This window comes from Lactuca virosa, chromosome 1 (assembly GCF_052849685.1).
Source record: "Lactuca virosa cultivar CGN04683 chromosome 1, Lactuca_virosa_CGN04683_v6, whole genome shotgun sequence".
NCBI classification, from domain to species: Eukaryota; Viridiplantae; Streptophyta; class Magnoliopsida; order Asterales; family Asteraceae; genus Lactuca; species Lactuca virosa.
The window spans coordinates 181,794,938-181,819,204 of NC_136426.1; the positions used below are offsets into that span (position 1 = coordinate 181,794,938).

At 41.4% G+C, this 24,267-nt stretch overlaps 2 protein-coding genes across 4 annotated transcripts; both read right to left on the bottom strand.

Annotated features, from left to right (window-relative positions):
* LOC145162337 (TMV resistance protein N-like) lies at positions 1-7,930 on the bottom strand. Of its 3 annotated transcripts, none has more exons than XM_079081515.1 (8): positions 7,759-7,930; positions 6,020-6,760; positions 3,981-5,112; positions 3,569-3,892; positions 2,590-3,489; positions 1,864-2,509; positions 1,346-1,416; positions 1-337 (listed from the first exon to the last, which is right to left on the bottom strand). In XM_079081515.1, exons 3-8 carry the CDS (start codon positions 4,341-4,343, stop codon positions 305-307), a joined length of 2,337 nt encoding a protein of 778 aa, XP_078937641.1. In that variant the 5' UTR covers positions 4,344-5,112; positions 6,020-6,760; positions 7,759-7,930; the 3' UTR covers positions 1-304. The 3 variants fall into 3 exon arrangements, with proteins under 3 accessions (XP_078937641.1, XP_078937648.1, XP_078937654.1); XM_079081522.1 differs by having other exon boundaries at positions 7,732-7,930; XM_079081528.1 differs by lacking the exon at positions 1-337 and adding an exon at positions 357-1,249.
* LOC145124884 (disease resistance protein RPV1-like) lies at positions 4,389-6,594 on the bottom strand. Its single transcript, XM_079060368.1, has 2 exons — positions 6,020-6,594; positions 4,389-5,112 (listed from the first exon to the last, which is right to left on the bottom strand). Exons 1-2 carry the CDS (start codon positions 6,592-6,594, stop codon positions 4,389-4,391), a joined length of 1,299 nt encoding a protein of 432 aa, XP_078916494.1.
* Positions 7,931-24,267: the final 16,337 nt, after the last annotated feature.

The following is a 24,267-nucleotide window of genomic DNA, read 5'->3' on the forward strand; positions in this document are numbered from 1 at the left end:
TAACAAACATATAAAGTAATAAAAACAACATTATGACTTTACACGTGTATTAATCAACTAAGAAACCATTTATACTCTTTTCCTCTGTTTTTGGCAATCAAATAGACAGCTATCAAAAACAAAAACTGAAAAGATAAATCGTTACCAGAGGTGACAAAAACCAAACCATCTTAATTATTCTGGAAAAGATTAGGATATAACTCATTGAGTTACAGTAGTATTAGGTTACCCATCTTACTAAATGCATCTACTTTGAATTCAGACAGCCATGTACTGCAGTCTCTCTTTCTCAAGTATTTTCATGTTAAGGATGAGACCCTGAAGATTCCCCCTTACCCTACGGATAAAAGGAAACGTAAGAATATCTTTAAAGAAACATAAGTATATAGAGATCTGATACAAAATGCTATGAAAACACATAGATGGCAATACAATACACCAAGATCTCTTTAAGTTTGTTTGTACATATATCTGAATCAACTGAATAAATGTGGGACATGTTAAAGAATAAAATCAAAAGGATCAGAACATGTCCATAAAAATACAAGACTACAATAAAACAATTTTAAAGCATCAGCTTCGGAGGTATGTAACAGAAACCCTTGCTTGTTAGCAAGTTGAAAAGGCTTCAAGTGAAAAAAGATAAATATTAAATTTATGTCTATTCTTGGAGGTCAAATGTAAACAGTGAGAATTGTAATCTATACATCTAAAGATCTTAGGAATAAATACATGATGTTCATGGAGAAGTAGCATAACACTAAAAACTTATTGGTTAAAGTCCAACACATGATTAAGGGAATTTAATGACCTCTGGTAGTCAAATAATACTTCAAAGGTTATATAAAGTTTATCGGAGGAAATACAAACTATGAACCGAACCCTTGTGCATTTGCTGTATATTAACCAAAAATAAGGGCTGAGGAAAGTTGGGTTCCAAAAAATGTGATGAAATTTTGGATTTTCTTACAAAGAAGTTAACATGTATTTGACAATAATTGCTTAAGATATCATGTATTTGACATAAAAATAAACATAAATAAATAAAACCAAAAGACCTTGATAACAACTAAAAACCCTGAATTTAGAGCCCTAAATGGATGAAATAGGGATCCATAATTCCTGACTCTAAGATTAAATAGGTAGAGAAAAATAGACAGATTCCCATCATATCAGCCCAACCACATTTTGATATTGCCATTTCCAAGCATTGATTGCAAGATTATGACTCCTTTTATCTTGTTACATCCTAAACCAATCAAAGATATGATATATATAACATACTTGGATCAGTATGCCCTTTATTCATGTAATGAGAGAAAGGTTTGGGTGTCAAAAAGTATACCTCACATGCACGACCAAGTATGTCAGCCTTCCTTGGGGATAAAGCTCTGAACCAATACTTTTCCTTTTGTCCTGAACACAGATAAAAAGTTATGTGTTAATTATTATTCGCAAACATCAACTTGGACAAAGTAGTTTGTATTGGGTCCTGATATATTTATGTGATCCAACATATCAAGACTTAATTAGTTAACATAGACCCATTCAGACAGATCACTACTTGGGTCTATTCATTTAAAATCACATCTACCTTGACAGTTAGGGCCGTGTGCAACGAATTTACGTTATATTTTACAAGAAGAAAAAATTTGTCGTGGAAATTTGATTTGTTATATTTTACAAGAACAAACTCTTATAGTAGAGGTCAATAAAATGAATGATAAATGGGTGGGTGGATTACATTTATTTATCTACTAAAAATAAATGGGTCATTATCCATCTTTCTAAAGAAGTTGGGTCATGGGTCAGACCATTACACATAAGACATGACAATAAAATATTTTAATAAATGACATCAACCTTGATAGCCGGGGCCGTCTGGAACGAATTTACGATGATATGAAGACACTCTAACAGCATAATCAAAAAACCGAAAGATACTTAGGATGTATTGTCCTGTAGTTGTTTGAAAAGGAGAGAGATCTCCACCAATTATGTGATTCCATGACTTGTAATAACCCAACACATCTTCTTCTTCATCCTTCTTCTCTCCATCTTCATACACAAGACTCACCCCACACTCCTTTACAAGTTCATAATATAATTCTGTAGAAGGTTCACGCCTCTGCGGTGTAACAGTGATAGTAATGTGGTCACCAGCCTCCATCTCATTCTTCCCAAACATCCAATGACTTAACATCATCCAACAACTTCGATTCAATCTGTCCACAAAACGTTCGTATATCCACGTATGGTTTTTTGTTATATTACTAATTGTCATCATTGGCGTCCAAGGGAAAAGATCATCATCTGATAAATCCAACTCCTCATCAAGAAGGTTTAATGTGTGCAGAGAGCAGAAGTTGAGCCCTGTAAGGAGGTTGTTTGGAGATGATGATGGGATGGTAAATGATATTGATGACCCCACACTTCTATGCATAAACCAACTCGGCATCTCCTCAGCCTCATACAACATGCTGAATATTCCAAATTCATAAAACATCATCTGCCAAATACAAACCACCATAATAATTAACATTATATGTCTTCACATAAACCCAGACAGTTAAGTTAACTAGACAAAACCTGGATTTCAGATTCTGAAAAATTAGTTCCCACGTGCCTTTCGTTGAGGAAGTCTAAATTAGTCCAGCCCAAGCTACGTAACACCTTTTCATCAACAGTCATCATTTCTTGGATTTTGATCATACCTTCAATTTCGTAATCGTTCAACCCAAGTGAAGAAGATGTCCAGTCTAACCAGTCCATTGATAACTGGAGTGGGGACATTTCTGGAACAAATACAACTTTGCCTGTATGATAATCATCAGCAACACTAAGACACAACTCTTTTAGAGTACGTGGAGGATACTCGACTGACTTCAATTTTTTACAATTACTCATACTAAGTATCTCAAGTCTAGGAAGGGTTCTCACACAACTAGGCATGGAATTGAAAAGATTGTCATCTAAATATAATTCCTTTAACATGCATAGACAACTGAAGTCCAAGGGAAAGGATTCATTGGACAACTTGTTCTCTGTAAGTGACAACATTACTAAAGACCTCGGTAAAGACATTGCAGAGGACTTCAAATCACGTGGTATAGAACCAACAAAGGCTCTGTTTATGCCAATGTTGGTAACCGTGCACATTTCCATTGAATCCATATCCATATTCTTGATTCGAGATTCACCAAGATTACAACCATCTAGCAACATTGTTTTAACCTTCTCTAACATGTCTATATTTCTTGGAAGTTTTTCAAGCTTCTTGCAGTAACTCAGATCGATGAGGATAAGCTCAACACATTGCCCAATTGATTCAGAAACATCAACCAAACCAATGCAATTTCTAAGTATTAACCTCTCAAGTGTAGGGAGTTGGTCAAAGTCACCAACACTATGAAGTTGTTCGCAGAAACTTAAATTAAGAATCTTCAGTGAAGCACACAACCTTTTCTCTTTAAAGCACGAGCCATCCAACTACAAAATGGAAATAAGTTAGTATCGTATTGAATTTCATCAACTCACATGCATGAATAATAAATGAAGATAACTTTACCCTTTGCCTCTTCTCAAGTCGTTGTGGATTGCTATAACAACATAAAAATGATTCAATATTGCTATATGACATGTCAAGGGCAACCAGATTCTGCATAGGTAACTCTAAAGGTATAGACTTTAAACGAAACCCATTCATACACAGCCATTTTATTTCTTCTGGAAAGTTCTCATAAGACCCATTCATGTACACATAATTGAGTTGTAGTAGCATCAAATTATCCATGTTACTTAATGCATCTGTTTTCAGCTCATACGATGCTCCCAACTTCTCTTTCTCAAGCATGCACATGTCAAGGGCAAGGCCTAGAAGATTTCCCTTACCCTAAGAAGAAACAGAATGCAAATAAACAAATTAGGCAATACAAAGTAATTTGGATATGCACACTACTAAAAGCATAATGGATTCTTACCTTTTTTCGTTTCAACACTCTGATTGACTCCTTATGACACCATAATCGACTTCGCTTCCATGGCTTATCAGGTGATTCTTGATGTACTTCGAATCTGCCCATCTCTTGAACCAACTGATGCATCTTCAATTCATTATTCCAACCAATACTAAGAAGACATCTGTCAATGAGATTTGTGATTCCGGATCTCGTGTTTATATCACATGCCTCTAATATTGTTTCGCTCACATCTCTATCTATTCCAACAAAAAAACAAGCAATATGCTTAAACAAGTCCTTATCGTTTTTGGATGACAAAGAGTCGAAGCTCATTCTCAAGACATTATTTATACGATCATTTGTTTCTTTCTTTAGCCCTTTCATGCACCCTTCCCAATATGCCACACCTCGATTATGAAGAAGCTTGCCCTAAACTTCAAGAGCCAATGGATGTCCTTCACAATACTCCAAAAGCTTACCTGACACCTCTTCATAACCTTCCTTGGGATGGTTGCACATGAATGCATGAGAACACAAAAGTTGTCGTGATTCAGTCTCATTTAAGCCATGAAGAAAGTGTTTTGTATGTTTGGGTTTAATGTTTTTTTTGAATAGTGCACAACTCTCTGTCAACCATCTGTCCTTTGTTGTTATTATAACTTTGCTTCCAGGATGAAAACCTTTGCTTCCAAGTAATGCATCCAACTGATCAATACTATTGATATCATCAAGAACAAGAAACACCCTTTTTCGAGCTACTGCATTCTCTATCATTGATGTGTATTTTGAAACATCATAAACTTGAATTGGACTTGTTTTTGAAATGTCACCGCAAAGTTGTTTTTGTATATCAAGCAGCCCATTATACTTTCCATCACATCTCCTACCAATATCTTCAATAAAGCTGCTTGTTTGGAACTCACGACAATATAACCCATAGACATGTTTGGCTAAAGATGTCTTCCCGATCCCGCCTATACCCGAAATAGTGAGTATGTCTGCCGTATGTGAGGATCCATCTTTCAACCATGAAGTGACAAGGTTAATATGATAGTCCATCCCAATAAGTAGTGGCTGAAAACTCTGTAATAATGGTACATGTAATCTACGGTAGATGTCCTTCACAATTTCTTTAATAAACTCTGTCTCAAACCTGAAACTTAATGTAATAAGAATTACAAAATACAATGCACAAAACTAACAAACCAGATTTGAAGATTTCTTTTATATAAAGATCCAAATCAATATTATATGACAAGTGTTAGTGTTAGATATATGTAGAATAGGATTTATTTGCTTTTAAGTTACTTTATTTGTATTTTCATGTTTTAGGTACACTAGTTGATTTATAAATGAGGGTTTAACTTGTTTATCAGTGACAAGATAATATTCCAGAAATCTATTCCTTCATAGCAACTATTAGTTTAAAACTTTTAATTAAGTTCTTTGCATCAAAACATAGTCTTCATTCTAACCATATACATATCTAATGTGTAAGCCCATAAATATTTATGTATAATAAGACCAAAACTACCAATGTAATACAAGTTTTCATAATGGGCCTTGTAACTTCACTGTGTTTTTACAAGAACATCAAACTTAACTATCATGATGTGAGTTTTAAAAAAATGCCTGTCAAACTTAACTATCAATGTGGTAAGTTTGAAAAAAATAGGCCAGTAGGTTATCCTTTACTACTTACAACAGAAGTTATTTATCATAAAAGACGCTATGATTTGAAGGTAGTATGGTATAACTAATAGTAGATGTATAGAAACCTACTCAAAATTTGTTTTTTAATAAAAGGGTTGACTATTTATTTATGCAACAACACTTCGCCTTCTTCCCAATTTATGCAACAATGTTAAATTTATATAAAATATAAGACATTTCGTCCTTTTCCCGATTTTATGCAACAATGTTATATTTATACAAAATATGCATCTTAGTTATCCTACTGTATCAAACGTATGTCTGTTTGATGATATTAAAAAAAAATACCGAAATGCATAGGGTGAAGATGACATTGACATTTTTCATATGGGTGAATATGTGGTTACCTTCCATTGATGTCATTTCCTTTTAAATTAGCAACTTCGATAAGTGCTTTATTCCATCTCTCTATCTTTTGACCCCATTGACTTCTTTTATTCTCCTCTGTCTCTTCATCCATTTTCAGTTTATGCTTAGCCATTGCATCTCCAAAGCTACTCTGTTGCTTCCTGACATGGGTGGGCTCCACATGATAAAAGATGGGGAAGACAATGTGGTTGGATCTCATACGCTGCTCAAGGATCAGCACCAGTTCATCCAGGCACCATGTTGAAGAAGCGTAATTCTTAGACAAGATGATAATAGAAGCCCGAGATGCCTTAATTGCACTCTCTAATTCCGGTTTCAGATCTTCCCCTGTTTCTATCTCTTCATCATCCAAGAAGGTAGTGATATTGGCATCTACAAGGGCCTCATAAAGATAATTAGTAAAACTAAGACGAGTGTCAACACCTCTAAAACTTAAAAATACATCATATCTATGATCCCGAGTTGATGAACTAGGACCACAAGTTGATGGACTATGGCCATGAGTTGATGAAGAAGATGAAAATCCTTCTGGAAGTTCAGATAGAACAACCATTATGAGTTATGTGTTGATGACTCTTCACCCTTCTCACGATTTTATTTGAACTGAAGGGTGTATCTAAGTAAGGTTTGAACTACTCCACAGGTTATGGATAATGTAAGTTGGTTTCACCGGCTTTCCTCACTTCTGCTTCAACGTCAGGATCCAGTATATAATGCATCTACAAAAATTCAAATTACTAGTATTAACAATATGCAACCTAAATCTAGTAAAACAATTTAAACCTCAATAATAATATTGAAAATACCTTTGAATTCCTCAGAAGTAAATCTTTTAACTAATTAAAATACAATACATATGCATCTCCAAACATTGCCATGTGTAATATGCCTAGAAAATGTTTAAATCTCATTATATGAACTCTACTTGTGTTAAAATGGCAATATTTACCCCCTAACTTTGAGTTTAGAGCTGATATTGGAGCTATATATTGCATAATATGTATATGTGTGTTTTAACACTTGATTTACTTTTCGTGCTCAAAGGTGATTCATAATTGGTGATAACCTTGGTTGTTTTGTGTGCAAAGGAATTATGTGAATCAAGCAAAGAGAGACTGCTTTTATTTCAAACAGAAAAAGGTATATACAGGGTAACAATTACATTGCCATGGGAATTAGTTAGAAAACAGTTACTCCACTAATTGAACTGGTTATAGCCTATTGTTCCAGCTAATTAAGTTCAGGTGCAAAAAAATATCGAAGCAATTTATTCATTTAACCTTTAAAGTCCATATTTTGATTTTAAAACCCCACAAATCAACACCAAATACCATTCTGGATACAACTACAAAATCAACAATGAGTAATTTGAAGATCCAAACAGGAAAAAAGAAGCTTCTTGACACCCAGATCCTCAAAATTCCTTGAAAATAAAAAGGAAATGAGGAAGCAATTTTGGAGGGTTAAAATTTTTCCAATTGCACGAATTTCAGTTCATGATTCTGGAACAGTGGACTTTACTCTAAAAGGAGTGTCTGCTATCCTAATTGATGTATAATATTAAACAAAAGTAACTGAAATAGAAAAAAAAATCCAAAAAATCCAATCACATGTTCGCGAAATAAACAATTGATTATGACATTGACTTATGATTAGTAAGAAAAATTGTCATACAATATCTGAAACTAACTTGTAAGAACGTGGATTCATAGTTAACCTGCGAGATCTGAAGCAGGGATGAAAGAGGATGAACCAACAGTAACGAGGTTAAGAAAGATGAATGAAAACGGTAAGTCGGCAGGTAAACGGCGAGTCAAGGAGAGTGAACGAGGATGATGGGTTTTTCTTTTGCCTTACGATCGACGAGAGGTTCAGATGTGTTGCTTTTCTTTTTATTCTTTTTTAGTATTATTAATATTTATAAGGAGAAGGTAAATTCCAAGAAAGTGCAGATATCTATTACGCAAATTCCACGAAAGTGCAAATTATACAAGCAGTGAAATTAAGACTCTAGCGTGTAGTGGGTGTTTTGTAGTTCGTATTTCGACATGGCCTCTATTCCTTCCGTGTTTTTATTTTAGAGTAAATTACACAAATGGTCCCTATGGTTTGGAGTAATGTATATGTTTGGTCCCTAATTTATTTTTTTAACTCGAAAGGTTCTTACTTTTTGTTTTTGTTGCGTGTTTGGTTCCTGTCTTACCTAAAAAGACTATTTTGCTCTTGATTTTTTAATTTATTTAAATAAGATGTGATAGATAAAATAAGGTAAGGTGAGGTGGAAGTGGGGTTAGGGATGTGTTTATTTAAATAAATTAAAAAATCAAGGGCTAAATAGTCTTTTTAGGTAAGACAGAAACCAAACACGCAACAAAAACAAACAGTAGAAACCTATCGATTTTAAAAAATAAGTTAAGGACAAAACGTGCAAATTACCCCAAACCATATGGACCATTCTTGTAATTTACGCTTTATTTTATTTTTCAAAGGCATGTTTGTGGTGTTGTGTTTGTTGTTCAATTGGAAGAGGATATCTTTGGGCTGAGTTTTGCTTGAAAAAAATATATATCGGGCTGAAATTAATAACACGTACTATTATAATATAATGTTTGACATTTCTTTTACAATTCACTGGAATATAATCATATATACATATAAAGAGTTCTATACCTAAATATATTATTATTATTATATCGTAGATGGAATTTTGAGTAAGAGTAAACATGTATATATTTTTTTAAATAGAACAAACCTATGGATTGAAAGCTTTTATGTTATCCGGATATCAACCATAACAATTGTTTCCATCAAACGTCAACCCGTTGTCACAACAATTCCCATTCCAAACCCTTTAATTTTTCTAATGTAATTTTAATTTCATGTTAATTTTCTTTAGGTTTTCTAAAACGTAAATTTCAATCTTTATGTTTGATGAAAATTTTGTTTTATTTTAATTAATATTAATTGTTTTTATTAAATGCTTAAATTATTTTTTATTTAAAAAAAAAACAAAGTTCCTAGGCAAAAAAAAAATCACCATACCCTCATTTATGCTTATGTGGCGCCTATGTGCCACCAAAGTTTGGTAGGCAAAAACATCACCATACTCAATAGCCTAATTAGAGGTAACTAGGGTGATGTTACATTCTCTTTGCGGAATCGTAATCTGTAAATTTTCTATTAGGCACGTACCAATTTTGTAATTCTTTTAACATATGGATTGTTTCAATAAAAAAAATATGTGCACAACAACCTTTTCTGTAAACTACAGAGACAATTTTTATAATTCATTTTCTATATGGATACCAAACCTACCAATATATGAAAGTCTTAAACACATGGATCTTTTCTGTAAATTACATGGATAGTTTTTTGTAACTTATTTCCTACACACACAAAACATGCCAACATACGAGAGTTAACCGGATATATGTGCCCAAAGGTACCACTGCTGAGTCGTCCACCAGGCACTTCCGCAGCTGAGAGACGTGGAAAGTGCTGTGGATCTGACTGAGCTCGGCTGGCAAATCCAACCTATACGCCACCTTACCCACCCGGGCTAATACCCTGAACGGTCCGATATACCTGGGTCCCAACTTGCCCCGCTTCCTGAATCGGATGACGCCCTTCCAAGGCGACACTTTCAGGAGAACCATGTCCCCGACCTGGAACTCCAGGTCTGATCGACGCTTGTCGGCATAACTTTTCTGCCGACTCTGAGCAGTCTGAAGCATGCTCCGGACCTGCTGAATCTTCTCTGTCGTCTTGAGCACCACTTCGGTGCTCCCCATGACTCTCTGGCCAACCTCGCCCCAACATATCAGGATCCTGCACTTCCTCCCGTACAACATCTCGAAGGGAGGACGGTCAATACTCGCATGATAGCTATTATTATACGAGAACTCCGCCAACGGAAGGTAGGTATCCCAACTACCTCCAAAGTCTAAAACACATGCCCGCAGCATATGCTCTAGCGTCTGGATGGTCCGCTCGCTCTGACCATCTGTCTGCGGGTGAAACGCAGTGCTAAAATGCAGACGAGTACCCAGCTCGTCATGAATCTTCTTCCAGAACCTGGAAGTGAACCGCACATCCCTATCCGAAATCACTGAAACTGGCACTCCGTGCCGCGCCACCACCTCCCTGATATAGATATCGGCCAATTTCTCGGCCGAGATGCTCTCCTGAATCGGGATAAAGTGGGCGCTCTTGGTCAATCGATCAACGATGACCCAGATCGAATCCACTCCCCGCGCGGTCCTGGGAAGCTTGGTGATAAAATCCATCGTGATGTCTTCCCATTTCCACAGCGGAATATCCAACGGCTGCATCTTGCCGTGTGGTCTCTGATGCTCGGCCTTGACCTTCCGGCAGGTCAAGCACCGCTCCACGTACCATGCCACATCCCGCTTCATGCAGGGCCACCAATAGTCCAGACGAAGATCCCTATACATCTTTGTCGCCCCGGGATGAATGGAGAACCGAGATTTGTGCGCCTCCTCCATCAGGACCTGGCTCACGCCTCCATGATGAGGGACCCACACCCTACGGTGAAGAGTCAATAACCCTCGGCTATCATAGTCGAAGGAGGAAACCTGCCCCACAATCCGCTCACTCTTCCGATGTTCCTCCTTCATAGCCTCCTGCTGAGCCTCCCGGATCCGCTCCAGAAGCGGGGTCACCACTGTCATCCTTAGACAAATATCCCTGATCGGTGCTGCCTTGCGGCTAAGCGCATCGGCCATAACATTGGCCTTCCCTGGATGGTAGAGGATCTCACAATCATAATCCTTTACCACATCAAGCCACCGACGCTGCCTCGTATTCAGATTTGGCTGGTCCATGAGATACCTCAAACTCTTGTGGTCCGTGTAAATCGTACAACGAACCCCATAGAGGTAATGACGCCAAATCTTGAGGTCGAATACAACAGCCCCCAGCTCCAAATCATGCGTCGGGTAGTTCGCCTCGTGAGGCTTCAGCTGCCTCGACGCGTAGGCGATGACATGCCCTCTCTGCATCAATATCGCGCCCAAACTTGTGATGGATGCATCGCAGTACACAACAAAATCCTCCATGCCCTCTGGCAGGGCTAAGATTGGCGCCTCGCACAATCTCTGTCTCAGTGCCTCGAACGCGGCCTGCTGCTCAGGCCCCCAGCGACACACCACCGACTTCTTAGTCAGTCGGGTGAGCGGAACTGCTATCTTGGAGAAGTCCTGAATGAATCTCCGATAGTAGCCTGCCAATCCCAGAAAGCTCTGAATCTCAGATGGAGACCTCGGAACCTCCCAACTCATCATGGCCTCCACTTTGGCCGGATCTACCAAAATCCCGTTCTGGTTGACAAGGTGCCCAAGAAACTGCACCTCGCGCAACCAGAACTCACACTTGGAGAACTTAGCATACAAGTTCTCCCTCCTCAAAGTCTCCAGAACCTCCCACAGATGCTCCTCATGCTGCTCTCGCGTCTTGGAGTAAACCAGGATGTCATCAATAAATACTATCACCGACCGGTCTAACATCGGTCTACACACGCGGTTCATGAGGTCCATGAACGCTGCAGGAGCATTGGTGAGCCCGAATGGCATCGCCACAAACTCATAGTGGCCATAACGCGTCTGAAACGCAGTCTTCTGCACATCCTCCTCCCTGACCCTCATCTGATGATACCCCGAACACAAGTCAATCTTGGAGAACCAAGATGCTCCCTGTAGCTGGTCAAAGAGGTCATCAATCCTCGGGAGTGGGTAGCGGTTCTTCACCGTTACCTTATTCAGCTCCCGATCTATACACATCCGATGCGACCCGTCCTTCTTCTTCACAAACAGAATCGGGGCTCCCCAGGGTGAACTGCTCGGTCGAATGAAACCCTTGTCTAACAGCTCCTGAAGCTGTGTAGACAACTCCTGCATCTCAGGAGGAGCCAACCGATACGGTACCTTGGCTATCGGAGCCGCACCAGGGACTAGGTCGATCCTGAACTCTACCTGTCGCTCCAGAGGTATCACAGGAAAATCCTCGGGGAATACGTCCGCAAACTCTCGTACCACGGGCACATCGCCCACCGTCGCCCTACCCACCTCCCGGGTATCCGTAACGTAGGTGACATAACCTGCGCAACCCTGCTGCAGATAACGTCTAGCTCTCGTTGCTGAACATAAAGCTGGTCCTTGCTGCGGCCTTTCGCCCGAAATTACCAGCTCTCCCCCACTTGGGGTCCTGACCCGCACCAACTGCTGCGCGCAGTCGATCACTGCCCCATTGGGGCTTAGCCAATCCATACCAATAATAACCTTGTTCCCTCGCAAAGGTATGGGAACCAGATCCACCAGGTAGCGCTCCTCGAATAATCTCAGCACACAGTCTCGGAATACCGTCGATGCTCGCACCGATCGGTCTTCTGCAATCTCTACCTCTAGAGGGCAATCCAACATGCCCGAAGACTCGGAAAATTTCTTTGCTGAGCGCAAGAGAAACAAACGATCGGGTAGCGCCCGAATCAAACAACACCTGAACTGGGATGTCGTTCACATGGAACGATCCTAAACAGAGCACATATCAATAACATAACATCATAAAAGTAAATCAGAGGGGAAAGAATCATACCCGTCACCACATCAGGTGCAGCGCATGCCTCCTCGGCTGTCAGCTGAAATGCTCGACTCCGTACCACTGGAGCCTCTGGCTTGACCTTCCGGCCATCTGTAACCCGTGCTGTCGCTGAGACCGGCGCCGCTGCTGGCGCCGCTGCTGACGTTGCTGTCAATCTCGGGCCGTTGGCCCTTTTGTGGCACCTCTGATTGCAGTGGAAGCAAATCAGGGTCTGTCATCTGTACCGTGGGGGCGGGGGTAGTACAATCGCTTCCAAAATGCCCCACCTTGTCGCACTTATAGCAGCCCGAACCCGACCCAATGCGACAAGCTCCCTCGTGTGACCGACCACATTTCCCACAGCGGTCCCGTCCTGCCTGGCCTTTCGGCCTACCATCAGATCCCTTGGGCTTCTTCCCCGAAGCCCCAGTCGTCAAACTCTCCACTGCCTTCCTTTTCTGGATGTGCTCCAGATCGATCTCCCTCTCCCTAGCCCAGGCAATCATGGAATCCAAGGTAGGGCAAGCTGAAAAACTAACGTGCTCCCGAATGTCATCTCGTAGCATGTCGTGGTAGCGGGTCCTCCTCATATCCTCGTCTCCCGCATACTGGGGCACCAGCAATGTCCTCTCCCGGAACTTGGCGGTGATCTCCGCCACAGTCTCCGTAGTCTGCCTCATATCCAAGAACTCCCTGGCCAGCCGCTGAAGCTCCACAGCTGGCGCAAACTCCGCCCTGAATCTGGTCACAAAGTCTGACCATGTCATAGCCTCAACAGCCGAGGCTCCCAATGAGTCGCCAACAGACTCCCACCAATCTCTAGCCCTGTCTCGCAAGCATCCTGCTGCATATCTCACCTTCGACCCCTCCGGGCAGAAGCTCGCCAGCTGCGCAGACTCGATGTCTGCGATCCATCTCCGGGCAGCAATGGGGTCTTTCACCCCATGGAAATCCGACGCACCACTCCCACGAAAGTCCTTGAAGGACAGTGTGCGCGTACCCACCTGGCTAGACGCCATATCACTCCTGAATGCTCGGAGGCGATCCTCCATCAGCTCAACAATCCCCTCCTTGATCGACCCGAAGATGATAGGGGTTGACTCAAGGATGCCTCTCGTGATCTCAGACGCGATGAACTCGCGCAACCCGTCATCGACCTACTCAGATCCTGCACCCGAGCCTGATCCCGATCCTGATCCGGAACCTCCTGCTCCATGTCGTGTGGTCACCATGCTGAAAATACACGCATAAATGTCAGGATCATACATATACTCGAGAGATCTAACACACTCTCCAAGGTCCCTGGTTCCATCTAGGCCCTCCTTGATTCGAGTACGGGTCCTCTGCTTTCAGTAGTACGGGCCCATACTACCTTCCACATCTACCTGTACTTTCCTCAAGGATTGCTTCGACTTCACCAAGTCATTATTACCGATACCCTTTCCACTGACCTCATCCTAGGCTTCCCTAGGGCACTCTCCGACCTACCCTCCGCCATCAGCTACACTAGGAGCCCCTACTACTTCCCCCTAACTAACTTGCAGATACTGTTACATATCCGCTCCTTAGTTAGTTGGAAAATAGCCAGGACCCCCATAGCACAAAGCAAGCAGCATTCGTGCATCGAGTAACCAAACCAGGCATAACCTATACAGGTCATCCTACTGGTGACTAAATAGTCCTAGCATACAGCTCATACAACAGGCATATAAGGCATCCTCCTAGATCCTTAGCCCTAACTAGCATGCAATTATCAGAATCATATATCAGGCACACAAGGCATCTTCCTAGATCCTTAGTCCTATTCTAGCATGCAGTTTTCTGAATCAAAACTATATAGCATAACATAACAAGTATGGGTATCTTGGGGAAAACTTACTTGAGCCCGGCCGGTCGCATGCATCACACACCTTGTCTTTCTTAAAATCCTTCCGTTTAGATTTTTAGAAAACATTTTATTGTAAAAATCTCTTAGCCCCTCAGTTTGAGTCCAGACACCCCCGAGGGTGTGTCCGAATCCCTCAAACCAGGGCTCTGATACCAACTTGTAACATCCCAAAATTCAAGTCCAAAAATTTCATTTTTAATTAATTAACTCATAAAACATTCACTAGAAAATATTGTATAAACACGTCATTTCATAAAATCAAGTATCATGTTTGAAACCCACAACATAAACAAATATCATATCAGAGTACAATCCCAGAAAACATCGTGCGGAAAACCAGATGTGTGTGTGATGCCATGCTACGCCGCCGGCTCCTTCCCCTTAGACGAAGAGGTACCTGAAACCAAAAACTGAAACCGTAAGCACAAAGCTTAGTGAGTTCCCCCATCATACCACATATCATACAATACCATCGGTATCTTTCAACCGGTAATCATCATCGGTATCTTTCAACCGGTAACTGGGGACTATTCCACCCCCTACCACTAGCATACAATAACAAGATATAAGCATACAGTCAGGCATATCCGGGTACTGACCTACCCCTTGGTCCTAAGGACCCCTATCAGGGAAACGATCCCTATCAAGTAACATATCATACAAATATAACTCATAACCAAACACATACCAGACCAAGATAATTATCACAAAGACAATCATCTTCCAAATACTCCTTATTGGTGGGCCGGCATTGTGGCCTTAGACCCACCCCTACTGGAAGGTAACTGACCTCGAAACGTAGCTGCTGAAAGTCTGCTTGCTAGTCGTCTGACTGCTGCACCGGTAATCCTCCGGCTATAAATCCATAAACATAGATTAGCCACTCATAAATACCCTTAGGTCAAATGACTGACCTACCCCTGGTCCAAGGTCAACTCCTTGGTCAAAGTCAACTTCCAGTTGACTGGACTCGCCGAGTCCTGGCACAGACTCGTCGAGTCCCTTTCCTATTAACCCAGTACTAACTCATCAAGTCCCTCTGCCCACTCACTGAGTCACCCTTAACTCACTACTTGGGACGATTAGACCGACTCGCGATCCGACTCGCCGAGTCCGAGAACAACTCGCCGAGTCCCTACGAGCAGATCTCCTACTCGCTTCCAAATCCTCACCAGAGCATCCATCTTGAGGATTTGGGTTTCTGGGACTATTGCTACACGTTAAATTGCTAATTCCACGTGCAGCTACGAAGGGTTGGACCCTTTACACTTAAACCCCTCTTAACTCAGTAACAGTTCATATGACTCGCCGAGTTTGAAGAACAACTCGTCGAGTTCCAGGCAATCTTCATAGGACTCGCCGAGTGGTTCATCCAACTCGTCGAGTCTAAGACCATCTTCATAGGACTCGTCGAGTGCACTTTGGCACTCGCCGAGTCCCTTCAACCCTTCTCCCATACAGACCAAATCTGAGACATGCAACGGTTCCAAACCATAGATCTAAGCTCCTAGGGCATGCTTATCACGTAAAGTTGCAAACTTTACGTGCATGCATGGCCCTATGAGCTCCAAAAGGCAATTCCAAGCTCTTTATGAGGTCAAACACTCAATAGGGACCTCAATCACTTCAACCACAGAGACTTTACACTTCTAAAATGTCCATAAGGTCCAGATCTGAAGTCCTTTCAGAACATAGGGCATAAACACAAGAAGTTTGAGGTTTTAGAGCTTGAAAACCACAAATTAGGGACAAAAAGGGAATCTAATGAACTAGTGATCAAGGTAGGAACTTTTCTACCTGAATGGAAGCTTCTCCCAGTCTAGATTTCGGATCTACTTCCCCTCCTTGCACTCTTTAACCTCCTCCTTCTTCTTTGTAGCTCCAAACTTCCTTCACAAAGCCAAAAATCACTCACAAGAACAATATGGGGGCTAGGGTTTCGCTCTACAGCTCTCTGGAAGTGTTAGGGACAAGGGAGGCCAAGTTAGAGTGTTTAAATAGGGTGCAAACACCTGGATTAGGGTTTTTGTCCAAACAGCAGCTACTCGCCGAGTCCGGGACCCGACTCGGCGAGTCCACGAGTTAAACCTCATGCCCCTTCCCGCTTCTACTCGGCGAGTCGAGCCTTTGACTCGCCGAGTCCAAGGCCAAAATGCAAAATACTCAAAGATTTAAATAAAAGAATACGTACCAAGAACCAGGTGCTACAACACAACATCCTATCTATATTACCATTTCATACTCATAACCCCTACAAGGGTCAACTCCAGTCCACAACAAAGTCAATGTCAAAACCTTGGTCAAAGTCAACATCCGGTTGACTAGACTCGGCGAGTTGGTCCACCAACTCGCCGAGTCCCTATGTCCACAAAATGCTACAACCTCGTCCCTACTCGTCCAATCTAGCAAGAGCTCGACGAGTTCTCCTTCAACAAGACATCGAGACCTTCTTCCACTGACTCGCCGAGTTCATCCTTGAACTCGTCGAGTTCATCTTCATCCGAATGAATGAGTTCAGTCTATGACTCGCCGAGTTAGCTCTTTCACTCACTGGGTTCCATGATTTCCAGGTCCTTTAATAGCCTAAACAGCTGAGGGAGCTTCAAACTTAGCATCTGGTCCATCAACAGAAGGGTTTGATGGAAAATACATCCCGACTCGCCGAGTCCCATGAACGACTCGTCGAGTCCCTCTTTGCCCCAAACTATACAGTCTGTTTTAATCGGTCTAAATGCACCCAGCCCATAGATCTAACCTCCTAGGGTCCATATTATACATAAAGTTACGAACTTGATGTCCATGCATGGAGTTTTTTGCTAAAAAATTCATAAAAAGGGGTCTATATGTTGCATGGGTCTCCCATGGCCATAAAGTTGGCACCTTTATGTCATGGGAACCCTCAATGGTTCCAAATCTGAAGTGCAACTCCAAATACACACACAAATCCGACCTAGCATCACTTAAGGCTTGGAAAAAATGTAGAAAATAGTCCCAAATCAAGATCTAAGTAATGAATAGCCAAGGTATCAACCTTATACCTTAAATGAGCAAGAAATGTGCAAAAACTTCTGGATCTACTTGCTCTCTCCTGATCTCCCAAGCTTCCTTCTCCTTTTCCAACCACAATTACACACAAGAGGCACCAAAAAGCTCAAGAACACTCAAATAAAGGCTTAGGATTTCGACTTAGGGCTTTCTAGAAGTGAGAGGGAGGATGGAGGCTGGTTTGAGGTGGAATAAGTTGTTTAAATAGGGTGCAAACCCTAAATATTAGGGTTTCATCCAGACAGACCCACTCGCCTAGTCAGGCTCTCCGACTCGTCGAGTCGGTTGTTCAAAACCCGCGCCCAAGAGCCAAGTCTACTCGATGAGTCGGGCCTCCAACTCACCGAGTCCAGGGCAAATCATGCAATTAAATTGAATTTAAATACGTACCTGGAACTGAGTGTTACAAATCTCCCCCACTTATTTTAGACTTCTTCCTCGAAATCTGCTGCCGAATCCGGAAAAGGCTCGGGGTAATGCTCCCTCATCTCATCCTCCGGCTCCAAAGTCCATTCTGAACCCTTGCGGTGCTGCCATTGCACCTTCACCAGCTCCACCCTCTTGTTCCTCAGATCCCTCGACTTCCTGTCAAGGATAGCTACTGGACGCTCGATATAGTTCAGGCTGTCATCCACCTGAATATCCTCTAAAGGCACCACCGCCAAATCGTCTACCAGACACTTCTGTAGCTGGGAGACATGGAAAGTGCTGTGAATCTGACTAAGTTCGGCAGGCAGATCCAGCCTATACGCCGCTTTGCCCACCCGGGCTACAACCCTGAAAGGTCCAATATACCTGGGGCCCAACTTTCCCCGCTTCCTAAACTGAATGACGCCTTTCCAGGGCGACACCTTTAGGAGCACCATATCTCCGACCTGGAACTCCAAGTCCGAACGACGCTTGTCGGCATAACTCTTCTGCCGACTCTGAGCAGTCTGAAGCCTGCTCCGAACCTGCTGGATCCTCTCTGTAGTCTTGAGTACCACTTTGGTACTCCCCATGATCCTCTGTCCAACCTCACCCCAGCATATCGGGGTCCTACACTTCCTCCCATACAACATCTCAAAGGGAGGACGGTCGATACTCGCATGATAGCTGTTATTATAGGAAAATTCTGCCAAAGGAAGGTAAGTATCCCAATTACCTCCAAAGTCTAAAACGCATGCCCGCAGCATATCCTCCAAGGTCTGGATGGTCCGCTCGCTCTGACCATCCGTCTGCGGGTGAAAAGCAGTTCTAAAGTGCAGACGAGTACCCAACTCGTCATGAAACTTCTTCCAGAATCTGGAAGTGAACCACACATCTCTGTCGGACACTACCAAAACCGGCACCCCGTGCCGATCCACCACCTCCCGAATATAGATATCGGCCAACTTTTCAGCCGATATGCTCTCCTGAATTGGAATGAAATGGGCGCTCTTAGTCAATCGATCCACGATGACCCAAATCGAATCCACTCCCCGCGCAGTCCCGGGAAGCTTCGTAATGAAATCCATAGTGATATCTTCCCACTTCCACATTGGGATATCCAACGGCTGGGTCTTTCCGTGAGGCCTCTGGTGCTCGTCCTTGACCTTCCTGCAGGTCAGGCATCTCTCAACGTACCAAGCTACATCCCGCTTCATGCATGGCCACCAATAATCATTCGGAAGATCTCTGTACATCTTCTTCTCACCGGGATGGATGGAAAACCTGGATTTGTGCGCCTCCTCAATCAATACCTGACGCACACCTCCATGATATGGGACCCATACCCTACGGTGTAGAGTCAACAATCCACGATTGTCATAGTCGAAGGAGGAAACCTAACCCACAATACACTCACTCTTACGGTGTTCCTCCTTCATAGCCTCCTGCTCGGCCTCTCGAATCCGCTCCAACAATGGAGTCACCACGGTTATCCTCAAGCAAATACCTCTGATTGGCGCTGCCTTGTGTGACAACCGTCAAATTTCGGTCAATTCAAAGTCAACAAGTCAAACCGGTCAACTCCAATAACCCTTGTATACTAGGGTTTACGTTATGTAATCACTATACAATTCGCTATTTTAATGAGAAATCCTCATTTGGAAAAATTCATGTGTTTGATTTTCCTTACCTTAACAGTGCTAAACAACAAACCAAAGCGATAAAACACTATTGCACAATCATCGGGATTGTGTAAGACACTAAATCATGGCTTAACGGGGTTTATGGACCTTTCGTTGCGAAGCCGGACACTCAAAAAGATCACAAACGAAACCTCTCACAATTTCTTTCACTCAACCTCTCTCTATTAAAATCTCTCCCAAATCTCTCCCGAATCTCTCTCAAAAGTTCCTTTAATTTTTTTGTAATCATTCGGGCCATCCCGACCCTTAACTGGGTCAAAAACCACTTGAAACGGGGTAAAAACGGGTAAAATAGGCTTAAGGACCCAAAACTGAAGCTTCAGGACCGAAGTCCCTGTCATAAAGGAAGACGACACACATTTGTCTGTCGTAACCTTACGACTCGCGTGTTGATGACACGCAATGAGTATCAAGGAAGCCCCTGTCATAAAAGAAGACGACATGCATGTTTGCGTGTCATAATTTTTCCGGTTTTTCGACTACGACTTCGTTTTAACTCCGTTTTTCATTATTTTAACGTGGGATTTTCACCCAAAACTTTATTTTATAAACTAAGGCCCCAAAATATATAAATCTCCAGGGTTTTTATAAAAATGTATTAAAAGAATTGGTGGTTGGACTAATTATTGAGGGAATATTTGCTTTTCCTTATTTTATGACAAAAGCAAGCCACCACCACCTCACTCTATGATCATCCACTCTTTCCCACTACTACTTGTCAACTTAGTGAACCTTTACACCCAATCTCCAGCTCTTCCCACGTTCTAAGAGCTGGAGGATTGATCCTCTCTCCTCATTCTCCATAAAAACTCTTTCATTCTACACTTAGCAACCAAGAACACTCTCCAAAATTCTCTCATCTTTTCTCTTAACTTCAAGAACTTCAAGGCTTTCTCCAGGGATTTATTTCTTCAATTAGTAAGTATCTTCATCATTCACATAATTATTAAACTCCATTCTACTCAAATTATTGATATCTTACACAAGTTCCATCTTATTCGGTGTTAGATTTTCGAATCATCAAGACATCTTCTTAGTGTTCTTGAGTTGAACACTTCCTCTCTCTCACTTTCATCTACTGAAACCACATAAGGTGAGTTCATACCCACACATTTACATGTTTTTCTTAAGTTTTAAGGGGGGAATACAAGTAAAATCATCAAGAACACAATTAAACTTTTTCTAACAGATTGCATCAGAAAAGATGGACGTTAATCACGGACTGTTTTGGTCAACTTAAAAATTTTAGTTTTCAAAACTGTTTCAGGTGCAAGTAGTTCAAACTCTTAGCTTTAAAATGACTACTTGCACATCTCCAAATGATTTTTCTACAATTAATGGTGATTTTTACAAAACTGCCTGTCATTTCAGAGGCAAACCCGGACCAGTCTGTGATTATGAACATTTTCACCTCTGTTAGAGATCACTAAAAATCATGATAAAATTTACGAACAAACTAGACTCATATTCCAAACTCTCAAAATTTGCGGATTTGGATTTAGAGTTGTGATGATTTTTCTATAAATTTTCTAAGAACGGTAACAGAAACTGTTTTTAACGAAAAGTTGCTGTTAATTTCATTTCACCTTGTAACATGTTGAGCAAGGTGTATATCTTTATGTGACTATATGTTACTGCAATATATGACATTTTATCTTAATATTTAGACACACATCAGTTTACAAATGGATTTGGTCATATAAAATATAAAGAATAACAAGTGATTATAATCAAAGTACAATCGATACATTCAAACATTAAATAAACTATTTTGAATATAGTTTGCATACATTACCACGTACTACCCTTGGTTGATAAACTATAATAGGTATAGTTTATGATACATTACATAACACATACATTTAAAAAAGGTACATTTATACAAAGGATATTTTCATTAAGCAAGGTACGGCCATACGGTACCAAGTTTTCATAACACGAAATTCCGTTAATGACTTTGTGAGACAATTACTTCAAATTACCATTAAGTCCTGTATTGTAACCAGAGTCTCCTTGAGGGAGAGCGTGATACTTGTGTATAGATCTATATTGGGTTTGACAAACCCACACCTAAACTGCATGCAACAGTTAGACCGATAGGTCTGGGGTGACAAATGTCATAACATTTCCGACGCCTGAAGAACGTCGTTTTAGGCAACCTTGGTCATAGTATGGTTATAATAAACTCACATAAAGTATTAACAAACATTGGAATTTACGGGAACTTCATTAAAATTTAACGAGTTTATGTCGATTTAAACTTGCATTGTTTTACTATAAATATGACAAATTACTTGTACATTTCGATCTTTGGGTTTTAAGACTACATTTACACATTAAGGAAAATATTGGATTTTTCTAACACAAATACTACTTTTACAAACGAAAAGTTTATGAACTCACCAACCTTTGTGTTGACATTTTTTTTTAAACAACTTGTATTCTCAGGAAATCATTAAACAGGTAATCAAGTGCTTTTGAGGATGGGACGCTAAGGCGTCTACTATTTCATATTTTATCAATATATTGTAATTGATTCGTAAACATGTAATTCATACAATGATGTAATTTTTTTTCAATTATATATATGTTGGTTGTGTTTGCTTGAATTACTATTACAATTGCTGTTATGATACTATACATGAAGTCCTCCACCCCCGGACGTTTCCGCCATCCTTGGTTTGGGGGTGTGACAGATTGGTATCAGAGCGCAGTTTATAGTGAATTAAGTATATCAAACCACATAAGATATACAAACTATAAACACAATTGGGACTAATAGTCTCTGATTTGTGCATTTTTCAAATAAATATACTTTTAGAAAATAAATGATTCTTTTTATTAAAAAGTATAAATACATGCATACATGCTCACATAGTGTCATAACTACAACAACATAAAATAAAAGAAGAGGAGTTGTACATTATGGGTATGCCTTGGTATATGTAAATCAAGTCTGGGAAGGATATAGCCTGATCAACTATATCTGTTCTGGAATTGACTTGCATATACCGGGGGATGGTCAGGATGGACAAGAAATCTAACAAACTCGTCTTACCGCTAGTACGCCTCATTCACGAAGCCGGTCTATAAGGGGGGTATAAGGTTGTTGCCTATAAAATGGCAACTTAATGGGTGTCCACTCTCACCCACCGCTTCCTTGATCGGTGGAGGGTCGTTAGCCGAACGGGTAAGACAAGGACTTATAAATTCTCATTAAAAGTATGATGAATATTATAAAGTAACTAAATGCTTTAAGAACTCAAAACTAAACATTTACAAATACTATAGGAGTATTTTGTGTTACTATAGTAAAAATATTTTATACTTTCATTTTACCTCATAACCCAATGTATTGGGTCAATAAAAAGTATAAAATCGTATGTATCGTAAACATACCGGAAAACAACGTAATAATATACTTTATGTATAAAAGATTTCTCTCCCTATAAATACACTTTTACTAAAAGTACATTGGTTTACGACTTATGACAGAACCATGCCGCCAAGAAGAAGACCAAGACCTTCCAGCAACACAGCAACACCTCCTCCGCCGCCGCCTCCACAGTTTGATCCCGCGATGTTCCAGGCTGCAGTAACAGCAGCCGTAGCGGCCGCAATGTCACATATAGGGACCAACGGAGCTGGTGGTTCGGGATCGGGAGCTACACACTCTATCCACGGAGACAGTACGTGGCGTGAAAAAGAGTGTTCATACAAGGACTTCACAAATGGCAAACCCGACAACTTCAATGGAAGCGGGGGAGTCATCACGTTGATGCAATGGTTTGAAAAGACCGAAGTAGTCTTTCAGGTGTGCTCCTGCCCCGAAGCGAGCAAAGTTAAGTTCGCAACCTTAACCTTCACCGGCCGGGCCCTTACTTGGTGGAACTGCCGGGTTAAGTCACTTACTCTCGAAGTGGCTAGCTCCATAACCTAGGCAGAACTAAAAACGTTGATGATGAAGGAGTACTGCCCGAGAGGTGAAATTCAAAAGCTGGAACAAGAACTCTGGAACCTCAGGATGACGGGCTCTGACCTTGAAACCTACACCACCCGATTCAATGAATTGGCTCTCCTCTGCCCAACAATGGTTACTCCGGAGGAGAAAAAGGTGGAGCGATACCTTTGGGGACTGTCTCTCCACGTGCAGAGTAGTGTCCTGGCTTCAAGGCCAACTACTTTTGACAGTGCCAGGGAGCTGGCACAACAACTTGTTGACCACCGAGCCGGTCATAATACTACAACCACCACCACTGATAAATCAAAAGGGGGAAACAACAAAAGGAAGTTCTGGAACGAAAAGAAGAGCCAACCAGCACAGGACCCCGCTAAGAAGCAACAAATTGTTGCTGTCCATGCTGCCACTAATGCTGCCACTACTGCTACCACTCCAGCACCACCGAAGCCATATGCGGGAAAACTACCTAAGTGCAACAAGTGCAACTTTCACCACAATAGTGCTTGTAGGGAGATGCACTGTAACAACTGCGACAGGAAGGGGCACACTGCTCGTTTCTGTAAAGCGCCGGCTCAACCAATCAACCAAGTCGCCAGTACGGGGGCAACCCGGACCTGCTACAACTGT

Excerpts from the sequence above, each read along its gene's own strand:
- LOC145162337 (XM_079081515.1), bottom strand. The coding sequence starts at position 4,343 with ATGAAAGGGCTAAAGAAAGAAACAAATGATCGTATAAATAATGTCTTG. Across the intron at positions 3,490-3,568 it reads GACTTGAGAAGAGGCAAAGG|TTGGATGGCTCGTGCTTTAA; the intron begins GTAAAGTTATCT and ends TCCATTTTGTAG. Across the intron at positions 1,417-1,863 it reads AGACGGCCCCGGCTATCAAG|GACAAAAGGAAAAGTATTGG; the intron begins GTTGATGTCATT and ends ATCTGTGTTCAG.
- LOC145124884 (XM_079060368.1), bottom strand. The coding sequence starts at position 6,594 with ATGGTTGTTCTATCTGAACTTCCAGAAGGATTTTCATCTTCTTCATCA. Across the intron at positions 5,113-6,019 it reads GGAAATGACATCAATGGAAG|GTTTGAGACAGAGTTTATTA; the intron begins GTAACCACATAT and ends ATTAAGTTTCAG.